The sequence below is a fragment of the Eleutherodactylus coqui genome, chromosome 3, assembly GCF_035609145.1.
Source record: "Eleutherodactylus coqui strain aEleCoq1 chromosome 3, aEleCoq1.hap1, whole genome shotgun sequence".
NCBI lineage: Eukaryota > Metazoa > Chordata > Amphibia > Anura > Eleutherodactylidae > Eleutherodactylus > Eleutherodactylus coqui.
Window position 1 is genome coordinate 315,165,396 of NC_089839.1, and position 27,733 is coordinate 315,193,128.

Here is a 27,733-nt window from a genome sequence, read left to right on the forward strand (position 1 = left end):
TATGTGTACTGATACATTGTAGCGAGCTGTCAGAGAGCTGCTGTCTGTGGGATGTGTACTGATACATTGTAGGGAGCTGCTGTCAGTAGGATGTGTAATGATACATTGTAGCGAGCTGTCAGAGAGCCGAAGTCTGTGGGATGTGTACCGATACATTGTAGCGAGCTGTCAGAGCGCTGCTGTCAGTAGGATGTGTACTGATACATTGTAGCGAGCTGTCAGAGAGCTGCTGTCAGTGGGATGTATACTGATACATTGTAGTGAGCTGTCAGAGAGCTGCTGTCAGTGGGATGTGTACTGATACATTGTAACAAGCTGTCAGAGCTGCTGTCAGTGGGATGTGTACTAAATACATTGTAGCGAGCTGTCAGAGAGCTGCAGTCTGTGGGATGTGTACTGATACATTGTAGCGAGCTGTCAGAGAGCTGCTGTCAGTAGGATGTGTACTGATACATTGTAGCGAGCTGTCAGAGAGCTGCGGTCTGTGGGATGTGTACTGATACATTGTAGCGAGCTGTCAGAGAGCTGCTGTCCGTGGAATGGTGTACTGATACATTGGAGCGAGCTGTCAGAGAGCTGCAGTCTGCGGGATGCGTACTGATACATTGTAGCGAGCTGTCAGAGAGCTGGTGTCTGTGGGATGTGTACTTGATAAATTGTAACAAGCTGTCAGAGAGCTGCTGTCTGTGGGATGTGTACTGATACATTGTAGTGAGCTGTCAGAGAGCTGGTGTCTGTGGGATGATACATTGTAACGAGTTGTCAGAGAGCTGCTGTCCGTTGGATGTGTACTGATACATTGTAGCGAGCTGTCAGAGAGCTGCAGTCTGTGGGATGTGTACTGATACATTGTAGCGAGCTGTCAGAGAGTTGCAGTCTGTGGGATGTGTACTGATACATTGTAGCGAGCTGTCAGAGAGCTGCTGTCTGTGGGATGTGTACTGATACATTGTAGCGAGCTGTCAGAGAGCTGCTGTCAGTGGGATGTGTACTGATACATTGTAACGAGCTGTCAGAGAGCTGCTGTCGGTGGGATGTGTACTGATACATTGTAGCGAGCTGTCAGAGAGTTGCAGTCTGTTGGATGTGTACTGATACATTGTAGCGAGCTGTCAGAGAGCTGCTGTCTGTGGGATGTGTACTGATACATTGTAGCGAGCTGTCAGAGAGCTGCTGTCAGTGGGATGTGTACTGATACATTGTAACGAGCTGTCAGAGAGCTGCTGTCGTTGGGATGTGTACTGATACATTGTAGCGAGCTGTCAGAGAGCCGCAGTCTGTGGAATGTGTACTGATACATTGTAACAAGCTGTCAGAGAGCTGCTGTCAGTGGGATGTGTACTGATACATTGTAGCGAGCTGTCAGAGAGCTGCAGTCTGTGGGATGTGTACTGATACATTGTAGCGAGCTGTCAGAGAGCTGCAGTCTGTGGGATGTGTACTGATACATTGTAGCGAGCTGTCAGAGAGCTGCTGTCGGTGGGATGTGTACTGATACATTGTAACAAGCTGTCAGAGAGTTGCTGTCAGTGGGATGTGTACTGATACATTGTAACAAGCTGTCAGAGAGCTGCTGTCGGTGGGATGTGTACTGATACATTGTAACAAGCTGTCAGAGAGCTGCTGTCAGTGGGATGTGTACTGATACATTGTAGCGAGCTGTCAGAGAGCTGCTGTCAGTGGGATGTGTACTGATACATTGTAACGAGTTGTGGGTGGATTAGTGCCGCTGCCTCTGTTCAGTTCACCATGTTGCAGGCTGGAAAAAAGTGTTACGTCCCCTCAGCTTTGAAGAGGATGCAACTGGAGTAAATCTGCAGCTATTGAAGGTAAACAAGAATATTCTCATTCACTGACAGCAAGCAGAAACCTTGGAAATGATCTGTAATACAGGAGTGTATGAGGAAGGCGGAAAATAATTGAAATGTAACTAAACTCCATCGGTGGGCTTCGAGTGCCGAGACCCCCATCGTTACCTAAAACGGACAGGCAGAAGCGCTCAGCTGGGCACTGTGCCCATTTGTTCGGAGCGGTGTATGGGTTCACTGCTCACTGATGATTGCTTAGCCAAGCGCTTCTGCATGTTCATGTCAGCAATCAGGGGGGTCTCGGCACCTGGACCCCTTCGATAAAAACTTCTGACGTCCCTTTTTCACAAAGATAAGTGACCCTTTTAAGGGGTCCCATATCAGCTAGGCATGTATCCCCCAACCACATGGCAGGATTATGGAGACAGCTGGGCTGTGCCCATACTCCCGGCCACCTCTTCATTCACAGATGGCTCGGGGGGTCCCTGTTTGAGAGATGGGTGCAGTCCCCAGAGGTGGAAGCCGTGTCTGCCAGATGTTTATGGCAGATCCTGTGGATGGGAATACCCCTCTCATCTTTATGAACTGCAGACTGGTCGCTGGCCCTTTAAATGTGGCGGCTCTTACAAACTTCTGCTTCTTCTTGTAGAAAAAGTCCAAGAAATCTTCAGAGACCCTCACGTTCAAGAGGCCGGAGGGCATGCACCGCGAGGTCTACGCTCTACTGTACTCCGACAAAAAGTAAGATGCACCGCTATGTAATCCAGAGACCCAGGTGATGTCAGCGGAGGCTGAGGTGCGCATGACATCATGCCACCAGCTTGCATATTTCCGTCAGCCCCATTGAAAAGTATAGAGTGCTGACCAGGCATACTCGTCCAGCGCTCTCCTCATGCTGATGGCACTGCGGGGGGAGAAGCGTCAGGGGACTCGGCAGTGAGACCCCACCAGTTAGCAAGCTGTTCCCTATCCTGTGCATGGGGCATAACCTCAAACCTTGGCACAACCCCCCAAAATCCAAATAGTGAAATCTGATCCATCACTCAGTGGTGTCACCCTAACCTAGACTGAAACTGTCACCCCACCAGCAGAATAGTGAGTGCAGCTCTGGAGTATAATACAGGATGTAACTCAGGATCAGTACAGGATAAGTAATGTATGTACACAGTGACTCCACCAGCAGAATAGTGAGTGCAGCTCTGGGGTATAATACAGGATGTAACTCAGGAGCAGTACAGGATAAGTAATGTATGTACACAGTGACTCCACCAGCAGAATAGTGAGTGCAGCTCTGGAGTATAATACAGGATGTAACTCAGCATCAGTACAGGATAAGTAATGTATGTACACAGTGACTCCACCAGCAGGATAGTGAGTGCAGCTCTGGAGTATAATACAGGATGTAACTCAGGATCAGTACAGGATAAGTAATGTATGTACACAGTGACTCCACCAGCAGAATAGTGAGTGCAGCTCTGGGGTATAATACAGGATGTAACTCAGGAGCAGTACAGGATAAGTAATGTATATACACAGGGACTCCAGCAGCAGAATAGTGAGTGCAGCTCTGGGGTATAATGCAGGATGTAACTCAGGAGCAGTACAGGATAAGTAATGTATGTACACAGTGACTCCACCAGCAGAATAGTGAGTGCAGCTCTGGGGTATAATACAGGATGTAACTCAGGGTCAGTACTGGATAAGTAATGTATGTATACAGTGACTCCACCAGCAGAATAGTGAGTGCAGCTCTGGAGTATAATACAGGATGTAACTCAGGATCAGTACAGGATAAGTAATGTATGTACACAGTGACTCCACAGCAGAATAGTGAGTGCAGCTCTGGAGTATAATACAGGATGTAACCCAGGATCAGTACAGGATAAGTAATGTATGTACACTGCGGCTCCACCAGCAGAAGAGTGAGTGCAGCTCTGGAGTATAATACAGCATGTAACTCAGGAGCAGTACAGGATAAGTAATGTATGTACACAGTGACTCCACCAGCAGAATAGTGAGTGCAGCTCTGGAGTATAATACAGGATGTAACTCAGGATCAGTACAGGATAAGTAATGTATGTACACAGTGACTCCACCAGCAGAATAGTAAGTGCAGCTGTGGAGTATAATACAGGATGTAACTCAGGATCAGTACAGGATAAGTAATGTATGTATACAGTGACTCCACCAGCAGAATAGTGAGTGCAGCTCTGGAGTATAATACAGCATGTAACTCAGGAGCAGTACAGGATAAGTAATGTATGTACACAGTGACTCCACCAGCAGAATAGTGAGTGCAGCTCTGGAGTATAATACAGGATGTAACTCAGGATCAGTACAGGATAAGTAATGTATGTACACAGTGACTCCACCAGCAGAATAGTAAGTGCAGCTGTGGAGTATAATACAGGATGTAACTCAGGATCAGTACAGGATAAGTAATGTATGTACACAGTGACTCCACCAGCAGAATAGTGAGTGCAGCTCTGGGGTATAATACAGGATGTAACTCAGGAGCAGTACAGGATAAGTAATGTATGTACACAGTGACTCCACCAGCAGAATAGTGAGTGCAGCTCTGGAGTATAATACAGGATGTAACTCAGCATCAGTACAGGATAAGTAATGTATGTACACAGTGACTCCACCAGCAGGATAGTGAGTGCAGCTCTGGAGTATAATACAGGATGTAACTCAGGATCAGTACAGGATAAGTAATGTATGTACACAGTGACTCCACCAGCAGAATAGTGAGTGCAGCTCTGGGGTATAATACAGGATGTAACTCAGGAGCAGTACAGGATAAGTAATGTATATACACAGGGACTCCAGCAGCAGAATAGTGAGTGCAGCTCTGGGGTATAATGCAGGATGTAACTCAGGAGCAGTACAGGATAAGTAATGTATGTACACAGTGACTCCACCAGCAGAATAGTGAGTGCAGCTCTGGGGTATAATACAGGATGTAACTCAGGGTCAGTACTGGATAAGTAATGTATGTATACAGTGACTCCACCAGCAGAATAGTGAGTGCAGCTCTGGAGTATAATACAGGATGTAACTCAGGATCAGTACAGGATAAGTAATGTATGTACACAGTGACTCCACAGCAGAATAGTGAGTGCAGCTCTGGAGTATAATACAGGATGTAACCCAGGATCAGTACAGGATAAGTAATGTATGTACACTGCGGCTCCACCAGCAGAAGAGTGAGTGCAGCTCTGGAGTATAATACAGCATGTAACTCAGGAGCAGTACAGGATAAGTAATGTATGTACACAGTGACTCCACCAGCAGAATAGTGAGTGCAGCTCTGGAGTATAATACAGGATGTAACTCAGGATCAGTACAGGATAAGTAATGTATGTACACAGTGACTCCACCAGCAGAATAGTAAGTGCAGCTGTGGAGTATAATACAGGATGTAACTCAGGATCAGTACAGGATAAGTAATGTATGTATACAGTGACTCCACCAGCAGAATAGTGAGTGCAGCTCTGGAGTATAATACAGGATGTAACTCAGGATCAGTACAGGATAAGTAATGTATGTACACAGTGACTCCACCAGCAGAATAGCGAGTGCAGCTCTGGAGTATAATACAGGATAAGTAATGTATGTACACAGTGACTCCACCAGCAGAATAGTGAGTGCAGCTCTGGGGTATAATACAGGATGTAACTCAGGAGCAGTACAGGATAAGTAATGTATATACACAGGGACTCCAGCAGCAGAATAGTGAGTGCAGCTCTGGGGTATAATACAGGATGTAACTCAGGAGCAGTACAGGATAAGTAATGTATGTACACAGTGACTCCACCAGCAGAACAGTGAGTGCAGCTCTGGAGTATAATACAGGATGTAATAACTCAGGAGCAGTACAGGATAAGTAATGTATGTACACAGTGACTCCACCAGCAGAACAGTGAGTGCAGCTCTGCAGTATAATACAGGATGTAACTCAGGAGCAGTACAGGATAAGTAATGTATGTATACAGTGACTCCACCAGCAGAATAGTGAGTGCAGCTCTGGGGTATAATACAGGATGTAACTCAGGAGCAGTACAGGATAAGTAATGTATGTACACAGTGACTCCAGCAGCAGAATAGTGAGTGCAGCTCTGGAGGATAATACAGGATGTAACTCAGGGTCAGTACAGGATAAGTAATGTATGTACACAGTGACTCCACCAGCAGCAGAATAGTGAGTGCAGCTCTGGAGTATAATATAGGATGTAACTCAGGATCAGTACAGGATAAGTAATGTATGTACACAGTGACCCGACCAGCAGAATAGTGAGTGCAGCTCTGGAGTATAATACAGGATGTAACTCAGGATCAGTACAGGATAAGTAATGTATGTACACCGTGACTCCACCAGCAGCAGAATAGTGAGTGCAGCTCTGGAGTATAATACAGGATGTAACTCAGGAGCAGTACAGGATAAGTAATGTATGTACACAGTGACGCCACCAGCAGAATAGTAAGTGCAGCTCTGGAGTATAATACAGGATGTAACTCAGGAGCAGTACAGGATAAGTAATGTATGTACACAGTGACGCCACCAGCAGAATAGTGAGTGCAGCTCTGGAGTATAATACAGGATGTAACTCAGGAGCAGTACAGGATAAGTAATGTATGTACACAGTGACTCCACCAGCAGAATAGTGAGTGCAGCTCTGGGGTAGAATACAGGATGTAACTCAGGGTCAGTACAGGATAAGTAATGTATGTATACAGTGACTCCACCAGCAGAATAGTGAGTGCAGCTCTGGGGTATAATACAGGATGTAACTCGGGATCAGTACAGGATAAGTAATGTATGTACACAGTGACTCCACCAGCAGAATAGTGAGTGCAGCTCTGGGGTATAATACAGAATAAGTCATGTGTGTGCTGTGTACTTACATTAAGACGTTTTGATACATTTGGAGGTGCTGGATCTGCTTTTTACCTGATGGCCAGGTGAGAAAGACGGGCTGCAAATGGGACAAATAAAAAGTATCCGGCAGCATAAATTGGTGCAGATTTCTGAACCCCAACAGGGTCTTCTTTAAGGTATTGGACCCCAGGATGCTGTTGTAGCCACCCCTGGGCTTTACTACAGGTGGAGGAAGCTGCTCCTCTGGATATGTGACCGTCATGTTACCATTCTCCCTCTTCCCGCAGGGATGCTCCTCCGTTACTGCCCAGCGATACCACGCACGGTTACCGCACGGTCAAGGCAAAGCTGGGCTGCAAGAAAGTGCGACCTTGGAAGTGGATGCCCTTTACCAACCCGGCCAGGAAGGATGGTGCCATATTCTACCACTGGAGACGGGCTTCAGAGGAGGGGAAGGACTACCCCTTTGCCAGGTTTAATAAAGTATGTGCGCCCCCGTGTTATATCCTTGTGCCCCCGACTGGTTACACCGCCCCCCCTCCGCTTCCCGTTGCATGTTACTTCAGGGGGGGTTAGCAATCTTTTAAGGCCACTCTCTCACATACGCTGGAGCGCGGCGATGCTTACCGCAGGCTGCTGTATTCGACAGAGTTTTTTAACGCACCCCATCATTCTGCTCGGTGAGGAGGTGCGATAAAAACTGCAAAAATGTTCCAAAATGGAGCAGACGGCACTCGAGAATCGCGGAGTAAGTCTGTGAGCCGGCCAAAATCAATGTGAGGCCTGTACCGCGAGAAGCGCAGCGTTCAGAACACTGCGGGAAACAGCACTTGTGTGAGAGATGAGTCTGGGTTGGGGGGGCGGGGGCACCCGGCAGGGGGGGAGGGGGGGCACCCGGGAGGGGGGGCTGGGGAATTTTGTATGCAAACTGCTTAAATGGATGTAAATAATGGAAGATTCTGCTACATTCTATCATTTGTCTTCTCATTATTATTAAGATCTCTGCTTGCTGTCAGTATTTGGAGCCATGTTTGTTTTTACATCCAGAGGACTTCATACTTCTCACCGCTGAGGGTTTATGTTTTCAGTCTAAAATGCCGGTTTACACTCGGTCTGGTTTGTTTGTAGCCTGTAACCATGACGACGGTTCTGCATGGGAGCTGCGTGCGCGATATGGGGGGAGATCTTTTCTTTTAGTAGCGGATTTGCCTCATCCCCTTATTTCAGCTGCACGCTCGATGATCTGCGGTGTCGGCGCCGCTGCTGGTGTTGGCTATGGATGGGCGCACCTTGCAGGCTGGCGCTGTCCTTGAGGATGATGAACGAGGCCGCCTTGGATTAGGGAATGATAATTGACTGTCGGCTCCGCGTTGTTTGTAACGTATAATTGCACATAAATAATATATAATGTTCTGTGTTTGACAAGATGAGGAGGAGCGGGCGGGGTTAGCGGCGCCGCGGCACTGACTGACCGCCGTCTCCGTACCGTCCGCTGCGCTTCTTCTCCTTTTGCTTCATATCCAGTAAAATCTTCTGCGAGGATCTAATAAAATTTGTGTATCAGTTTTCCACCATTTTCAAAGTTCTGCTTGCTGACGGTGAATGGACCAATATGGGACAGAGAACTAGGACACCTTGTGAGCTGTGCACCTCTACCAGCAGGACAGTCAGCAATGAATGAGTCACTGACAGCAAGCAGAGGTCTTGAAATAGAGGCTTGCACTTGAAATTCTGCTAGAAAGCTGCAGGGCTCTACAGACTGGATGGTGCTGGGATGTCTGTGGGGGGCTGATGGAGGCTCGGGAATTATTTGGGGGGCAGTCTCTACTATCTCGGACACCCCCCGATCTGTTCCCTCGGCAGGACCCCGCGTCTATGGACACCTTCTTGTAGTGGTAGAAACGGAGACCCTGAAGATCGAACTCTGGACCCCCGCACGATGTGACTGGGTGTAATATAGGGGTGGGGGGTGTATCATATATAATAAATGCAGATTAATATGGTCCATAGAGAGTATATAATGGTGTAATATGAGGAGCTTATAGATATAATGTGTAGGAAAGAGGAGTGTGATTTATACAGTGTATATGGTATATAGTATATACCTGTAGGAGTGTAGTACATGCTCTATGTATAATACACTCATTGCCTGCCTGTATCACATCTTGTATCCAAGCTAGAGGTGGTACAACAGGGTACTAGAGCCACCATGCCCCCAGTATCACATCATGTATCTAAGCCAGAGGTGGTACAACAGGGTACTAAAGCCTCCATGCCCCCAGTATCACATCATGTATCTAAGCCAGAGGCGGTACAACAAGGTACTAGAGCCTCCATGCCCACTTGTATCACATTTTGTGTCCAAGCTAGAGGTGGTACAACAGGGTACTAAAGCCTCCATGCCCGCCTGTATCACATCATGTATCTAAGACAGAGGTGGTACAACAGGGTACTAGAGCCTCCATGCCACCAGTATCACATCATGTATCTAAGCCAGAGGTGGTACAACAGGGTACTAGAGCCTCCATGCCACCAGTATCACATCATGTATCTAAGCTAGAGGCGGTACAACAGAGTACTAGAGCCTCCATGCATGCCCATATCGCATATTGTATCCTAGCTAGAGGCGGTACAACAGGGAAGTAGAGCCTCCATGCCCACCCGCATCACCTCTTGTATCCAAGCTAGAGGCGGTACATCAGGGTACTAGAGCATTCATGCCCCCAGTATCACATCATGTATCCAAGCTGGAGGTGGTACAACAGGGTACTAGAGCCTCCATGCCCCCAGTATCACATCATGTATCCAAGCTAGAGGCGATACAACAGAGTACTAGAGCCTTCATGCCCGCGTATCACATCTTGTATCCAAGCTAGAGGCAATACAACAGAGTACTAGAGCCTTCATGCCCGCGTATCACATATTGTATCCAAGCTAGAGGCAATACAACAGGGTACTAGAGCTCCCATGCCCTGCCCATATCACATTTTGTATCCAAGCTAGAGGCGGTACAACAGGGTACTAGAGCCTCCATGCCCGCCTGTATCACATCTTGTATCCAAGCTAGAGGCGGTACAACAGGGTACTAGAGCCACCATCCCCGCCTGTATCACATCTTGTATCCAAGCTAGAGGCAGTACAACAGGGTACTAGAGCCTCCATGCCCCCGTATCACATCTTGTATCCAAGCTAGAGGCAGTACAACAGGGTACTAGAGCCTTCATGCCCGCGTATCACATCTTGTATCCAAGCTAGAGGCGGTACAACGGGGTACTAGAGCCTCCATGCCCGCCTGTATCACATCTTGTATCCAAGCTAGGGGCGGTACACCAGGGTACTAGAGCTTCCGTGCCCACCTGTATCACATCTTGTATCCAAGCTAGAGGCGGTACCACAGGGTACTAGAGCCTCCATGCCCACCTGTATCACATCTTGTATCCAAGCTAGGGGCGGTACACCAGGGTACTAGAGCTTCCGTGCCCACCTGTATCACATCTTGTATCCAAGCTAGAGGCGGTACCACAGGGTACTAGAGCCTCCATGCCCACCTGTATCACATCTTGTATCCAAGCTAGGGGCGGTACACCAGGGTACTAGAGCTTCCGTGCCCACCTGTATCACATCTTGTATCCAAGCTAGAGGCGGTACCACAGGGTACTAGAGCCTCCCTACAAGGGGTCGGTTCCCCACAATAAATGATACTTTTGCTCTGATACGTAATCACTTATAACACCGTTATAGTAACAGAGAGATTATTGCATCCCATCCAACAACTTCTAGGGGAGGGATATATATATATATACACACATGTACTCCTTCTATGGGATTTGTTTGACATTGAGCGTATCTAGGAGTTATAGTCTATGCAGTATATCATATATAGGCACATATATCTGTGGGGGTCTGGATGGCCGCCCTTTGGCAGTGACCAGCGGCTGCGGGGTGCCTACAGAGACGTAGCGGTGATTCCCCGCCGGCCGCTGGTCGTTCATCCGTGTTCTGCCGCTCGGGGATTGTGCGGCGCGCAGTCATCCGGCTGCTGGTTTCCAGCTGCTTTTCTCCTGCTGCTCTGTTACACGGATGAGGCAGCCGCCATACTGTGCCAACTGTGATAAACCCCAGTAAGCGCCCCCCTCCTCACGGGGGATGAAACAACCTGTTACGGCACATTTTACACATCAGCACTTTGAGGATTGTCGCTGCGGTTCTTATTCTGCAACTGGAACCATCCCAGCTGCCGCCTCTGAATATGTATTCACCGGGGGGACGCGAGCGATCGGGGCGATGCCTGCGGCGTGCCGCTAACTACGTACGTCTCTCCACAGACGGTGCAGGTCCCCGTGTACTCAGAGCAGGAGTATCAGATGTATCTTCATGACGACGGCTGGACCAAGGCAGAGACGGACCACCTATTTGACCTCTGTCGACGGTTTGACCTGCGCTTCATTGTCGTACACGATCGCTACGACCACCAGCAGTTCAAGGTAAAGGTTTTTGTTGTCATGGGGGCATACACAAAGGTCCTGCCGCTACTAAGGGCTCATTCACATGGGCGTATTGGCACCGCGTATCGGTACGCAGGAGGAATATATCACAGCAGGCTCTATTTCTCAGCTCTTGAATGGAGTGCCTATGAAATGCTATCCATGTGCAGCAATTTGATACGCATCCCCACTATGAACGGAGTGGCGATCTGCTCAGAGTGGGGATGCATATCAAAACGCCGAACTTACACAAGGCATGCGTATGGACAGCATTTAGTGTGAACGAGCGCTAAAGCCGCTGTACGGCGGTCACTGACTCTAACTGAGGTTACCATATTTTTACATTTTGTGGCCGTAGATACGCGCCTCTTACTCTCCCCCTCTGTGTTTTAGTCTTCCAGTACTTGCATGATGCCAGTGGAGCCTTCATCTAATCCACTTCTCAAGGCCAAATCACATAGACAATTTTTGCCACAGCTTTTTTAATCCGAGGTCAGAAATCGAAGTCCAGCGGCATCTCTGGTGCGAGAGCGGGGCGGAGGTCTAGTGGCAGCTCTGGTGTGAGAGTGGGACGGAGGTCTAGTGGCGGCTCTGGTGCGAGAGCGGGACGGAGGTCTAGTGGCGGCTCTGGTGCGAGAGCGGGGCGGAGGTCTAGTGGCGGCTCTGGTGCGAGAGCGGGACGGAGGTCTAGTGGCGGCTCTGGTGCGAGAGCGGGACGGAGGTCTAGTGGCGGCTCTGGTGCGAGAGCGGGACGGAGGTCTAGTGGCGGCTCTTGTGCGAGAGCGGGACGGAGGTCTAGTGGCGGCTCTGGTGCGAGAGCGGGACGGAGGTCTAGTGGCGGCTCTGGTGCGAGAGCGGGACGGAGGTCTAGTGGCGGCTCTGGTGCGAGAGCGGGGCGGAGGTCTAGTGGCGGCTCTGGTGCGAGAGCGGGGCGGAGGTCTAGTGGCGGCTCTGGTGCGAGAGCCGGGCGGAGGTCTAGTGGCGGCTCTGGTGCGAGAGCCGGGCGGAGGTCTAGTGGCGGCTCTGGTGCGAGAGCCGGGCGGAGGTCTAGTGGCGGCTCTGGTGCGAGAGCCGGGCGGAGGTCTAGTGGCGGCTCTGGTGCGAGAGCGGGGCGGAGGTCTAGTGGCGGCTCTGGTGCGAGAGCGGGGCGGAGGTCTAGTGGCGGCTCTGGTGCGAGAGCGGGGCGGAGGTCTAGTGGTGTCTAATGGTCCTTATACTCATGCCAATGTATAGGCATATGTTAACCATAAGAAGTTATTCTCTTTCCACAAGATAAGAAATAACTATCTACTAAGTCAGGGTCCGACTTGTGGGACCCCTGCCGATCACAAGAACGGGGTCCAGAAGTTCCTTGAACAAATGGTGGGATGGTCAGTCATGCGCAGTCCCTTGGGACTATCAAAGATAGCAGAGCGCTTCAACTCGTCTGTCTACCATCGTCCGATAGGGGTTGTGCGTATCTGACCATCCAGTAATTTGGGAGCCTTTGGCACATCTATTCTGGTGATTGGTGGGTGTCCCGGCATTTGGTCCCCCACTGACAGTCACTTCTCCCCTTTCCCCTGGTAGGATAACTTGTTTAAGGTGGTCTTGTAGATGAACCTCGGAGACTGCTGGGGACCCCAGAGAGAGGACAGAAGGGCTTTCGCCACTCATTCAGTGAATGCTGTGTGGATTGAAGGCAGCGACTGGTCACATGATCCCAGGGTTGTCAGTAGTCGGAGGCTGCGGGGTACAGACCTGACGGTGATAATAGTCGCCAGAACATAAAATAAACCACCTCCAAAAAGACCGTCTGACGATGGCTGTCACACCACTAGTCCTCGGTTACTCTAGAACCCCTGGACCCCTCCTGGGCACACCAAGGCTGTGGGATTTACGTGGCACTGCAGTTGCTGCTCACGACCCCCACTAGTACGGCTGCGCCGTCTTCCCTCTACGAGAACATGACTAAGGCCAGAGCTCCCCCTTATTGTCCGTGACTTCTCCTTGATCACACTGTCTCCACTGTCACAGAAAAGGTCGACCGAGGATCTGAAGGATCGTTACTACGCCATCTGTGCCAAGCTGGCAAACATACGTGCCACCCCTGGAACAGACCTGAAGATCCCAGTGTTTGATGCCGCTCATGAGAGGAGGAGGAAGGAGCAGCTGGAGAGACTCTATAACAGGACCCCAGAGCAGGTAAGTCCTGAGCCTGGCACTGCGCCTCCTAAGGGCCTTTTTATTAATTACATCACACCCATTCACATGGATAGAAATTAGCTGCAATACTGGAGATGACCATCAGCGACAGTGGCGCCATTTCTAGGGCTGGCAGAGCCTTTCTTCTATTCTCAGATGGCCCCAAGTTCACATTTTGCATTCATGAGGCACAGCCGCCTGCACAGTAAGGACACCTCTCCTGTCTACCACTGGGGAGCGCTGTTGTCTGGCTTTGAGTCGGGGACCCCATCTTAGTGTAATGCATGCTAACCCTTCACCTGCTGGAGAGCTGCTCCTGGCTGCACAGAGGATGAACCCCGCCAGGCAGACTTGTTAGCTTCTAGCGTCGGTATCTAAAAAGAGTTTTCCTTGAACTGCGGTTTCCCGCTGACCCCGTGTCTGGAGTGCAGACTTACCTGTCGGGGTGACGTGCGCCCCTTTCGTGTTCAGCACTTTGGTGCAGTTACTGTAAAGCTGGAGGGAGGCTGTGGAGCAGGGAAGTTGCTCTCATTCTCCCTTTTATTTTAGCTGCTCGCGTTGCCCTCGGGGTCCTCGGCTCCGGGGTTTGAAGTCCTTCTGCTCCGTGCTGCTTTCCTTCTACTTGATTTTACAGTTTGCTCCTTCCCGACCAGCAGAAACCAGCAGAGAATAGCGACCGCTCATCTGCCGTCAGGAGATTCTGGCCGAGGCGTTCGGGTCCCCTTACAGTAAAGGGGGCTTCATAGAATACACGGTGGGTCGTGCAGAATCACATCTCCTCACGTTCTCTTATTTGCCTTTGCTGTCCAGTCCGTGCGTTGTTAGCGGGGCTCACCATATAACTCCTTGGGGTCTTCCACCCTCTGTCCTAGGAGCCGGGCAGCGCCAGTGATGGAAGTGCTGCACCTGCAACCCCCCACGGCACCCACTGCCCGCCGGCATTTTCCTGACGGTTTTTGGTAAACGGAGTCGGGGTTTATGGCACTTACCTCAATTAGTTGTTCATTAAAGGGTTTTCTGAGACCCCCGGACCTTGGTGGCAGCGGGGGACACATTGCTTGAAAAAACCAAGCAACCCATATTCTCCGCCCGCTGCGCACGGCTTCCTGCCGCCGCTGCAGCCGTCTCGGTTTACCTCGGGCTGCAGCAGTCACCTTGGTTGTTTACTCATGTGAGCGCTGCAGCCATAGGAGGCCCGCAGGGACGTCATCGGTGGCATCCGGTAAATCTGCCTCAGGGTCTCTGTGTTAGAAGCCCATGGGACAGACTTATGGGACGTGAGGAGCTTAAAGGGGTTATCCAGTTGTGCACCATTATTGGCCTATCCTCAGGACAGATCATAAATAGAAGTTTGGTGAAGGACCATGGCCTGGGACTTCCACTGATCATCTGGTCACTGGGCCAGTGCACTTGTGTACAGAGCCGATTTCTGCAGGAAGCAGACAGCTCTGTTCTTACTCCAGTGGTTAGGCTTGGTATTGCAGCCTAAGTTCACACTAAAATGAATGGAACCTTTGCCTGCAATATCAAGCCTGGCCACTGCAGTGAGAGTGGAGCTGTCTGCTTCCTGCAAAAATCATCTTAGGACACAAGCATGCTGATCCGGCAGACAGCTGATCAGTGAGCGTCTTGGGTGACTGACTTATGCAACTGACCCCTGCCAATCTAGTATTGGAAACTGACCCCTGCCAATCTAGTATTGGGGACTGACCCCCGCCAATGTACTATTGGGGTTGACCCCCACCAATCTAGTATTGGGGACTAACCCCCGCCAATGTACTCTTGGGGACTGACCCCTGCCAATGTAGTATTGGGGACTGACCCCCGCCAATCTAGTATTGGGGACTGACCCCCGCCAATCTAGTATTGGGGACTGACCCCCGCCAATCTAGTATTGGGGACTGACCCCCGCCAATGTAGTATTGGGGACTGACCCCCGCCAATGTAGTATTGGGGACTGACCCCCGCCAATGTAGTATTGGGGACTGACCCCCGCCAATGTAGTATTGGGGACTGACCCCCGCCAATGTAGTATTGGGGACTGACCCCCGCCAATGTAGTATTGGGGACTGACCCCCGCCAATGTAGTATTGGGGACTGACCCCCGCCAATGTAGTATTGGGGACTGACCCCCGCCAACGTAGTATTGGGGACTGTCCCCCGCCAACGTAGTATTGGGGACTGTCCCCCGCCAACGTAGTATTGGGGACTGTCCCCCGGCAATGTAGTATTGGGGACTGTCCCCCGGCAATGTAGTATTGGGGACTGTCCCCCGCCAATCGAGTATTGGGGACTGTCCCCCGCCAATCGAGTATTGGGGACTGTCCCCGCCAATCGAGTATTGGGGACTGACCCCCGCCAATCGAGTATTGGGGACTGACCCCCGCCAATCCAGTATTGGGGACTGACCCCCGCCAATCTATTCTTGAGGACCTATCCTGAGGATAGGCCGTCAGTATTGAACAACTGAACAACCCCTTTGATAATTTAATATGGATCAGAGCTGCAACTTTCTAGTAAACACATCTGCTTGCTGTCAGTAAAGAGAAACATTCTTGTTTGCATTTAGAGGCTGAAAATCCAGGATAACCTGATTTGTTTGAGTTGTATCCAGCCCAGACAATCCTCTGTGGTAAACCCATCAGCAGCACAGGGGTCTCTGCTGTCACAATGATCAGTCCAAGCCGTCTGGTCTGGATGGATTGCCGCTCCTCTAGATATAAAGGCTCTTCATTAACAGCAAGCAGAGTCATTGAAATGGTGAAGAATAGGCATGTTAGTGGAAATGAATAGAAAGTCTGTTAGGAAGTTCTCGGACTCTTCCTTATATCACGATGAAGAATTATTCACATAAATCGGGTAGCGCCCCTTCCAGTCCCCCGCTTATCTCCCGTCTGATGAAAGGCGAATTTGCTTTTCCTGGGAGATTAAGTCCAAGAAATCTCCTGCGAGCCTTCCTATCACGTTAACAGGCTCTGCACATGCGGCCAATACTGGGGGCATTCCTGGCAACATTGACCCATCTGCCCCTGATGTCGGTGTTCTCATGGTGTCATGCACACTTTGTCCAGGAGGTGGTGCCCTTTGCTCAGTGTTGTCTGCAGTCTGACTTCCCTCTCCGCTTTCCTTTCTGCAGGTTTCGGAGGAGGAATATCTCATCCAGGAGCTGCGGAAGATTGAGAGCAGGAAGAAGGAAAGAGAGAAGAAAGCCCAGGACCTCCAGAAACTCATCACCGCCGCCGACACCACCACCGAACTGCGGCGGGCGGAGAGAAAAGCCACCAAGAAGAAACTGCCTCAAAAGAAGGAGACCGAGAAACCTGTAAGACTCCTCTGTTGTCCTAGTGATGTGCGCGGGGGTCCTGAGACCCTCCTGCATTGGGGGCTTTACTGTGTTATACGTATAAGCGCTGAAAAGTAAATCAGAAATGGACAGCATGCGGCCATTCTGTAAGACTGTAAGGCTCTAAGCAGCTTCCCCCAAAGTCAGAGGAATGCCAGAAACTCAAGTTCTATATGATCATATAGAACGGGGGGTCCTCGCTCTGAGGGCTGCAGGGAGGTGTATCGCCATACTCCCTCCCAAGAATATTCCACAGTGTTTGCAGAACAAGCCAGGGGGAGGTGAGTAACCCTCCCCTTCACACGGTGCCGATATTCTCCGCCACGGATCCGCACGGTTTTTTAAAACGCTGTGGATTCTGATTCTGCATCGTGTCCATTTATGCTGCTAAACCTTGAAATACAGGGGCTGAATACTAGAGCTGTTCTGCAAGTGAGCATGCGGCCGAGTCTGCACCGCTCAGGTTCGGACTTGACCGCCGCACAATTCTTGCGGAATCGCTGTGATTATTCCTGCCATATGAGAAGGCGGCCTTAGAGATTCTCTGGTGCTAGGGGCTGCTGTTCTCAAGAGCTCACAGTCTAATGGTCATGTGTAAGTGATGCTTCCACCTCTGCAGGTAGCCTGTGTGCCCCGGAGGCTGCGGTGCTGGAGATTGGCGCATATCAAGCTGTAAGCAGTCTGGTTGAGCCGCTGGCGTGACACATATATTGCGGGTTCTTTCTTTGCCCTTCCCTGGTTTAATTGCATGTGCTGCGTCGTCTCGTATTTGTTTTTGCAAATAACTGGAATTAACACCTCGCGTGTGTCTGGAGGCGACGACTCCTCTCTGATGGGTCCTGGCGTAAAATCATTGAGAAGTGTCAGGCCGCCCTTGTGCCGCCTGCATGCTAAGTGCCCTCTCTGCTGCTGTGTTTACGCTCAGGGGGCAATCAGGAAACCTTGAATCAATAGCAAGGACGGTGCCGCTCCCCTGAGCCCCTCTTCCTCTGGGTGTTTAATGGTTGCAATCAAACAGCTATTGAGCCAAGTGACGTGCCGCCTTAAGGCTGTTGCTTGGTCCTTGCCAGCGCTGTGCTCCAGCAGCTCAGGAGTTAATCGCGCCCTCCTAGCACTGGACCATCGGGATGGCAGTGCCGAGTACATTGTTGGTTTGAGCCAAGATATTCATATAGACCCCGAATAGCCTTCCCCTGGCTCATCATGGCGTCTGCTGCGGGTCTAGGGAGAAGACCAGGAGTGCCTCAGTGCTGCTGTCACATAGCATGTAGGGCCGAAAAACACATCTCCATCCAGTCAGCCTGTTACCCCCAATGTTCATCCAGAGGAAGGAAAAAATCCCCAATGAGGTAGAAGCCAATTTTCCCCATTTAAAGGAAAAAATTCCTTCCCGACTCCAATCGGAATAATCCGCTAATGTAAAGGGTTAAAGAAATTGTCAGGTAAGAAAATGTTGGTAAAACGCTTTATTTACTATTTATGGGGAGTTCAAGAAATACTTCCTGCTCACTTTGGCGCACCCCAAGATGGCTGAGAAAACGCCTCGCACAGGGAAATACCGGATAATGTCGGAGCGCTGCAGGCGAGGATGAGGGGGTGGTCCACTCACTGCGATGCTGAGGGCTGCATGTCCGCCTTGTATATAAGCATCGGATCCAGGCTGCAGCTTTTAAGATTTTCTATGAATGTTTTATTTCTGTTTCTTCTCCAGGCCGTACCCGAAACTGCGGGGATCAGATTTCCAGACTTCAAATCAGCAGGGGTGACGCTGCGCAGCCAGAGGGTATGTCATGTCATCTAGTTACCCAGTCCCTGATCATTGGTGAAATGGCCCTTCAAGGGGTTACCTGTATACAGATATGTGCAGCCACCACTAGGAGGAGCTCACTACATACAGATATATACAGCCACCACTAGAGGGAGCTCACTACATACAGATATATACAGCCACCACTAGAGGGAGCTCACTACATACAGATATATACAGCCACCACTAGAGGGAGCTCACTACATACAGATATATACAGCCACCACTAGAGGGAGCTCACTACATACAGATATATACAGCCACCACTAGGGGGAGCTCCCTGTATGCAGATATATACAGCCACCACTAGGGGGAGCTCACTCCATACAGATATATATACAGCCTCCACTAGGAAGAGCTCACTATATACAGATATATAGCCAGCACTAGGGTGAGCTCACTACATACAATTATATACAGCCACCAGTAGGTGGAGCTCACTACATACAAATATATACAGCCACCACTAGTGGGAGCTCACAACATACAGATATATACAGCCACCACTAGAGGAGCTCACTACAGACAGGTATATACAGCCACCACTAGGGGGAGCTCCCTGTATACAAATATATACAGCCACCACTAGGGGGAGCTCACTGTATACAGAGATATACAGCCACCACTAGGGGGAGCTCACTACATACAGATATATATAGCCATCACTAGGGGGACCTCCCTATATACAGATATATATACAGCCACCACTAGGGGGAGCTCACTACATACAGATATATACAGCCACCACTAGAGGGAGCTCACTATATACAGATATATATACAGCCACCACTAGGGGGAGCTCACTACATACAGATATATACAGCCACCACTAGGGGGAGCTCACTACATTCAGATACATACAGCCACCACTAGGGGGAGCTCACTATATACAGATATATACAGCCACCACTAGGGGGAGCTCACTATATACAGATATATATACACACCACTAGGGGGAGCTCACTACATACAGATATATACAGCCACCACTAGGGGAAGCTCACTACATACAAATATATATTTACAGTCACCACTAGGGGGAGCTCCCTACATACAGATATATACAGCCACCACTAGGGGGAGCTCACTACATACAGATATATACAGCCACCACTAGGGGGAACTCACTACATACAGATATATACAGCCACCACTAGGGGGAGCGCCCTGTATACAGATATATACAGCCACCACTAGGGGGACCTCACTACATACAGATATATACAGCCACCACTAGGGGGAGCTCACTACATGCAGATATATACAGCCACCACTAGGGGGAGCGCCCTGTATACAGCCTTATTCTGAGAGATGTAATTTTATGAACATGTTTGTAATTTTCCCTTTTGTCCTATGAGTTCTTGGTACTACAACTCCCAGCATCCAGTACTTGTGCTGCCATGACACCATTCAGTGGCTCATATCTGCTGCTGGTTGTAACTCGTCACTTAAACACTCTGGATATTTTTTTTCCCTTTGTGCCAACCTACAGGCAGCTGAGCTGTAAGGTGCTGTTTGTGGGTGCTTCTTGAGATTGCAGCTCTGCATCCCCAGGGCGCAGAAGACAAGCCAATTTTGACCCTGTAGAGGCAGCTGTATAGTGTGAAGCCCCTGCAGACAGCACCACGTATCTCTGCATCCTGGACCCATTAGTGAGCCCTGCCTGTCGTGCCTGTACTAACACTGCGGCACTGAAGCAGTTAATTCTGCAACTTGTCAGCAAATAAACCTAATGAAGTAGATCCGGCGCGCGTCGTGTTAGATCGAGTTCACCAGCCTAAAATTACTTCTGTTCACAAATGCAGAGCGTGATTGGTGGCGGGCTGACAGAGATGGACATGGCGGCCGCTCCGCGGGACGGCGAGGGGCCGGGGCGTGGTGTCAGCACTTATTAATATTCTGCTGATGACAGGCGCCATTTGATTAATTAGCAGCGGTGGAGAATCTCTGCGGGATGATGAGTCTGTGCTGTCGGCAGCCGCGTCCTCTGCTAATAGTGATGGAGTCCGGCCTGCGCCGCCCCTCGGCTCTCCGGACCACCGCTGGTCACCTTGCTGAAATCACGGTTTTGGATCGGAGTGTGAGCGTTCGGGATAAAACGCTGTCGTGACCGTAAGACGGAGCCGTGACGCTGCGCAGAGGCCTTACCGGATCCCGTGCCGCGCTCAGCGCAGTTTGGGGAATCGTCTACACCCCACCAATCTACCTGATACAATGTTGCACTGTCCGTCCACCGAGCCGACGTAGCGGGAGAGACCACCAGTAATGGTCACATCTGTGATGCCATGGGCTGGAGGGTGAAGCCGCTGCATCCCACCCGTCGGGGGCGCTCTAAGGGGCAGATCTGCTGATCGTAATGGAAAACTGTGCAATGAATCTGCACCAAATGAAGCAAAACCACAGAGATACCAAACGAAGGGGAGAAATTGGTGGCAGATCTGCATCAAAAACTGCGCATACAGAGAAATGCGAGCGGCGTGACACGAGCCCGGGGCGCACTTAGAAGGTTTTACACCACTGTTTGCATAAATAACTTGCAGATTTGTGCACAAACTGGGATTTGCGCAAATGTTTGTCATCTTTTCCCCTCTTTGCACCTGTCCCGCCACATTTCAAAAAAGAGTGGGAGGGGCGTGGCCTCCCTGGACCAACCAGGTTTAAGTATAGGTTTACTCCAGAAGCTTGGCTTAAAGGATGCCAGAAACCTGGTGCACGTTTCTGAGAGAGGGCTGGAGGGAGCTAGGATGCCTCTTGGTGTATTACACCCGGCGCCCCTGCGCTCAGCAAACGTCCCCCTCTGCGTGTAATAATCCTTATAGTAAAATCCCCTCTGCCTGCAGCCACCACTAGGGGGAGCTCACTGACTCTACATTGATCTCAACACCAACGCAGTATGAAGTGAACTCCACCTAATGCTGGCTGAAGGGAGATAGGACTTTGTTGTAGAACTCTGTCTGTGCAGGGGGTTTGGTGCTCTGTGTCAGAAGAACAGCATTCGCCTTTGTGCAGATACCAAACTGACCCAATAAGGGGTGAAGGTTGTCAGGCTGCAGGGCAGCTGCCGCCGGGGTTCGCCATCTCCTCCTGTACATGAATGCAGGGGTGGTTCTGTTGATGATCCTGCACTTTGTTAGTGCCGCCTCGTTGCCGGTATTTATGAGTCTCCCGTGCAGCTTAAGCAGTTGTTTATCACACAGCTATGAGAGCCGTAGTCCCTAAATCAAGAGAGATGTGAGCGTAATTATCTGAGCGAGCGCGACTCCTCTCCTGCACCGCCGGGAGATGACGTCAGCAGCTGGAGGGGGGCCAAAATAAGAGAACCTCCTCAACAAGGTCCTACCCCCAATGTACTGCAGGTGGGCTGTTTTATATCCTGGTGCAAGCTGTTCCCTGTTCTGAAGAGCTTACACTCATCAGTCTGATTCTGTTATATAGACCCCCTAAGGGGTCAACAGTCTAATCCATGTACAGAAAGACCCCACCAGCAGAATAGTGAGTGCAGCTCTGGAGTATAATACAGGATGTAACTCACCATCAGTACAGGATAAGTAATGTATGTACACAGTGACTCCACTAGCAGAATAGTGAGTGCAGCTCTGGGGTATAATACAGGATGTAACTCAGGATCAGTACAGGATAAGTAATGTATGTACACAGTGACTCCACCAGCAGAATAGTGAGTGCAGCTCTGGGGTATAATACAGGATGTAACTCAGGAGCAGTACAGGATAAGTAATGTATGTATACAGTAACTCCACCAGCAGAATAGTGAGTGCAGCTCTGGGGTATAATACAGGATGTAACTCAGGAGCAGTACAGGATAAGTAATGTATGTACACAGTGACTCCACCAGCAGAATAGTGAGTGCAGCTCTGGAGTATAATACAGGATGTAACTCAGGAGCAGTACAGGATAAGTAATGTATGTACACAGTGACTCCACCAGCAGAATAGTGAGTGCAGCTCTGGAGTATAATACAGGATGTAACTCAGGAGCAGTACAGGATAAGTAATGTATGTATACAGTAACTCCACCAGCAGAATAGTGAGTGCAGCTCTGGAGTACAGGATAAGTACTGTATGTACACAGTGACTCCACCACCAGCAGAATAGTGAGTCCAGCTCTGGAGTATAATACAGCATGTAACTCAGGGTCAGTACAAGATAAGTAATGTATGTACACAGTGACTCCAGCAGCAGAATAGTGAGCGCAGCTCCAGAGGATAATACAGGATGTAACTCAGGATCCGTACAGGATAAGTAATGTATGCACACAGAGACTCCACCAGCAGAATAGTGAGTGCAGCTCTGGAGTATAATACAGGATGTAACTCAGGATCCGTACAGGATAAGTAATGTATGTACACAGTGACTCCACCAGCAGAATAGTGAGTACAGCTCTGCAGTATAATACAGGATGTAACTCAGGAGCAGTACAGGATAAGTAATGTATGTACACAGTGACTCCACCAGCAGAATAGTGAGTGCAGCTCTGGGGTATAATACAGGATGTAACTCAGGATCCGTACAGGATAAGTAATGTATGTACACAGTGACTCCACCAGCAGAATAGTGAGTGCAGCTCTGCAGTATAATACAGGATGTAACTCAGGATCCGTACAGGATAAGTAATGTATGTACACAGTGACTCCAGCAGAACTACTGAACGATGAGCTTCATTGCTGCTCTTTTATGCTGCATAAAGCTCATTGCTGATCTTCAGTTTAAATAGCGGCTGTTCAGTAGTGAACGACCGCTGTATTATGTGAATGAAGAGGGGCGAGAGGACAGAAACCTCCTGCACTGCCCCGCCTCCTGCTGGCACCTCCATAAACCAGCCGGCTCTGCTAGCTCCCTGCAGGAGCACGGCAGCGCGGAAACACGGACGGTGTTGGTCATCGTTTGCCCCACGCTCGTCCCGTGTAAATGGACATGTAGTTCACGTTGTATAGCATTTCAGTGGACTCCGATGTCTTTACAGTTGTGGGGTGGCCTCCCAGGTAATCTCGGATGCTGCGGCTGCTCGCTTCCCCTTTCTTCCTGCGGCTGGGCATATTTGGGGTTAATTGTTTGGCGCTGACGGCCGGGCAGTGTGGTCACCCCGTGTGACGCCATCTCCAAATGTGTTTGGCTAACGGAGCTTACCTAACAGATTATCAGCGCTGTGTGAGTAATAGACTGCTCATTTACTCCTAATACATTCTGCATAGAGAGCAATCAAGCGTCATCCGTCTTCAAGATGAATCGCCGCAGCCAGCTAAATTTTAAAGATATTAGTCTGACAGCAGCCGCATAAATCAGAACATTTTCTTAATGATGGCAAAATTAAAATATACTCCGGCTCCCAGGAGCCAATGAAGTCTCTCCACGCGGAAGAGCGAGCCGCGCAAAAAAAGAAAAATTAGTAGAAAGATTAATTGATTATATTTAGAGGGCGGAGGAAAGAGCTGCGCGCACGGAGCGATGGCGCCCGCGGGCTGTAGAGTGCGGCGCTGCATATACGGTTGTGCATGTAGCATACGGGGAGACGACCGGCCTCGGACATATCTGCTGCCGCCGTACCACAGCCTTCATCCTATAATTACCTTCCTCCGATTACCTCTACTTTGTTAAAGGGCCGGCGCCTTTCTATCATCGCCGTATTACGAAAAGTTCTGCAACTTTTTCATTGACTTTGTTCTTCATTTTCCCCCCCATTTTTAAGATCTCTGCTTGCCATCAGTAACTGTAAGCATTTTATTTTCACCTCCCAGAGGTTGTAAATGTGTATAGAATAAGTAGTGCAGGTTCGTTACAATGTGTCAGCGCTGGTAAGAACTGTCAGCCTGCATTAGCTTCAGTTCACAGACAGGATTGTCGGTTCTGATATGCTGTAACCCTCCGCTGCCTGAGCCGGACGAGGTCTGTGCAGCTTGTTTGCAGCAGTGGGTCAATTTATTGACAGAAAGCAGAGATCTTGAAATCGGTGAGAAAATACCCAAAGCATATTAGAAAATATGGACAGCGCCCCCTAGAGTGTGTAGACCTAGCAGAGCAGAACCGTGGCGGTGAATGCTGATTGGTCAGAGTCTCGTGACGCCTTCGTTTTTCATGTGACTGACGGGGCCGAGCGCTGTATCAGGTCCAGCGGTGGGGGGGCCCTCCAGTCACCTCCATCTTTTATTTTACACCCCTGAATGGGATATAAATATATCCACATGGGATCTCTGGTGGTCTGCACTGCCCCCCACACATCACCACTTGAATCGGGCTGCGCCACTGTCCCTCGTAGTGCTGACTTTGGACCCCACGTATCGCACTATAGCAGCAGCTGTAATGGCCGCCGGCGGTGTGGGGTCAGGCCCTGTAGTGGCCGTACACCGCGCGCCTGTCCCTGTACAGTCCCTGGTCACATTCAGCGCAGCGAGGACTGATTGTGTTTGTCCCCTCGCTGGCGTTCTCTTTGATGGTGATAAGAGCCGGCGATGTTCCAGTTTCGCACAATCGCAGGTAACGAGGTTCAGTCTGCACTGATTACCCGCCGTAAACCGCGCTTTCAACTACGCGGAGCTCCGTCCCCGACACTGAGGCGCAGAACATTTAAATAGCGCAGTAGCGGCCGGTTGGGTAGTGGCCATTTACTCCTCGTCTAATTATTCACACGGCGCTAGTCCACCGCGCTTTGTAAGAATCAAAGTGGCAGCCAGTCGTGGTGAATAGGTGCCGAAGCTCCCGTCTCCGTGGCCTTGTGATGCCGCAGATATTTAGGCTGCGGCGTTACCTGTGATCTGCTGCCACGTAATTCAATGGGTAACAAGTGTCTGTTAAGTGATCCTATTTTTACTTGTCATTTTTAATGAGTACGGGTAATTCGTTGTGCTGCGATTCGCACCTCCGGCTCCCGCTGCTTTCTGCTCTGCCGGCTTACTCCTTGCTCCTGTCTTTTGTGGGCTTTCGGCCGCACTTCTGTGTTGAGTCTAACTTCTCGCCTCTTTGTTATATCACCTGCTAAATGAATCCCCACTGCTCAGGGGGCGCGGGCGGTGCGCCAGAGAAAGAGCATCCTGCCCTGCAAGGATTAGAAAAAAACTCTGCTAAATGGGAACGCGGCATCAAACGAGGCCATTGTACATGAGACATCCTGCGAGTGAGCGCGTTTCATCTTCATCCCACTGCAGGAAGTAGTGTTGTGAAGCCGGAGAGGTGAACTTTGTCCCCCGCTCCGCTTTGTTAGGGGTTTGGTTACAGCAGACAATTGCAAAATGGGATTCCTCGTCGGCCCGCGGCGGCGGCTGCACAATGCGCAGCGCGCCCACCCTTCCCCCGTACGTGTCAGACCGCTGTCCCCCCAGCGTTGCTCCCTTCTCCCTCTTTCCCCCCTCGCTAGATTCTGTTTCTGCCTTTCTTCCTTTCATTCCGTCTCGCTTTTCTCTGCTCTATAAAAAGAGATCCGTCTGCCTTTTGAACTAGGAATCTGCGAGTGAGGCCTAACCGAGAGCTGTGTGGCTCCCTTTCTACCTTTGTGTTTGCAGATGAAACTCCCCAGCTCAGTTGGACAGAAGAAGATTAAAGCTCTGGATCAGATGCTATCGGAACTCGGAGTAGGTGAGTTTAGAAAAAAAAAGAAGGGCGCCGGGATGGGGGGGGCTGCGAGGGAATAGAATGCGAGCGCCGAGCTCTTTTGTAGTCCCGACGGACTGTGTTTTATTATCCGCTAATACAGAGAGTTTGCAGAGAGCGGTACACGCCGCCTCAGAATGGCGTCAGATGTGCAGCCGCACGCGTTTCCTTTCTCTCGTGTTGTTATAAAGTGCCACGTCAGTGAATGAACTGGGACATGGCGGCCGCATCCGGCGCACGGGGGCCTTGTCATTATTTACTGATCAACAGAAGCTGACTGGACTCCTAAAAAATGGCTGCGTCTGCTACATGACGATTTGCTGGGAGGCGTGAGGTACGGCGGACCTCGGGATTGTCAAGCATCCTCCTGCAGATGTCCAGAGGGGCCGAATCCTTCCGCAGCGTCCAGCGGCTCCCGATTCCTCGGCCCGACAGTCGCTTGGTTTTAGTTCTGCTAAAAAGCAGGTGACTCCGACAAGTGAGCGATTTCTCGCTCCTCTCCCTGTCGGCGGCCGCAGTGGGACAATTATCGCCCATGTTTGCAGTTTCCAGTGGGGGATCAGCTGATAATCACCCGTGTAAAGGACCCTTTAGCTATGAAGCCCCCCTGCAATGACGCATGCATAAAGGGCAGAGAGGAGGGGTCTGCACCGTATGACCTGGTGGCAGACCCGCACCCAAACTGATGGTTCAGACTCTGCAGCTCCAGGTACAGATTTTGCCTCTTTGCAGAGCCCCATTAAACCCCTCCTGACTTGGGCCTGCCGGGCTGCTGGCATGCATTCACACAAAGCGGAGTTGGTAGAAATTTTGGCTCTGATCTGCTGCCGACTTCACTGAAGTTGAAAGGATAAAATCAGCGGCAGATCCGTGTCAGAAACGGCACCAAAATCCGCTCTGTATGAACTTGCCGTTACAGTGTATCAGTGCAGGTCAGCCCGGAGTCCAGGAGTACGGATACCCTCAGAAGATCATCTCCGCCAGTCCTCACGGACCCCAGCAGGTCATGTTCTCAGGACCACCAGTGATAATGTCTGACGCCCCGACAATAATTACATCACTGGTGGGATACTAAGGAGATCCTGAAAACCTGCTGGGGTCCACGAGGACTGGAGATGGGAGACACTGCTATAGACACCAAGACTTTGTAAGGAGGCCATAGTGGTGTGACAAGACGAGGTCAGAAGGGGCTTCCAGTCTTTATTCACTGACAGCTAGCATCGGAGCACCAGAAGGGATGACCTAGGGCTCTTCAATGCTAAAAAGTGAGAGGAGAGGCAGCAGGGCTGGTGATGGTGGGGAGGGGGGGTTCATATTATTTCTGTAGACTCGGGTCACAGTCCATGAGTGCATCATCCACAAAGCTTCTTTGGGCTATTAGGGCCAGAGGGGACAGCAGCGAAGATATCCCTGTGACTCGTGGCCTGAAGACCCCTGAAAAACTTAAAGGGCAATATACTAATAAAATGGGACCCCGACTGCAGAATGACCCCTAGTGGGTCAGCGAAAAACCTTTACGGCCAGAGTGTTTGTGGTGTTGAAAAATGCTTAATAGCTTCTGCATGCCCGTCTCTGTCCGGGCTCCCTTTTCTCTGCGCGCCCACCTCTGTTCGGACTCCCCTTTCTC

At 50.3% G+C, this 27,733-nt stretch overlaps 1 protein-coding gene across 1 annotated transcript in view; it reads left to right on the forward strand.

Annotated features, from left to right (window-relative positions):
* Nucleotides 1–27,733, forward strand: part of DMAP1 (DNA methyltransferase 1 associated protein 1) — a 93,797-nt gene that overhangs the window by 44,209 nt on the left and 21,855 nt on the right. Inside the window, exons 3-9 of the mRNA XM_066595025.1 lie at nucleotides 2,458–2,549; nucleotides 6,978–7,173; nucleotides 11,016–11,174; nucleotides 13,191–13,358; nucleotides 16,495–16,680; nucleotides 18,413–18,484; nucleotides 26,019–26,091. Coding sequence (XP_066451122.1) covers nucleotides 2,458–2,549; nucleotides 6,978–7,173; nucleotides 11,016–11,174; nucleotides 13,191–13,358; nucleotides 16,495–16,680; nucleotides 18,413–18,484; nucleotides 26,019–26,091 — 946 coding nt within the window. The remainder of the gene's footprint in view (nucleotides 1–2,457; nucleotides 2,550–6,977; nucleotides 7,174–11,015; nucleotides 11,175–13,190; nucleotides 13,359–16,494; nucleotides 16,681–18,412; nucleotides 18,485–26,018; nucleotides 26,092–27,733) is intronic.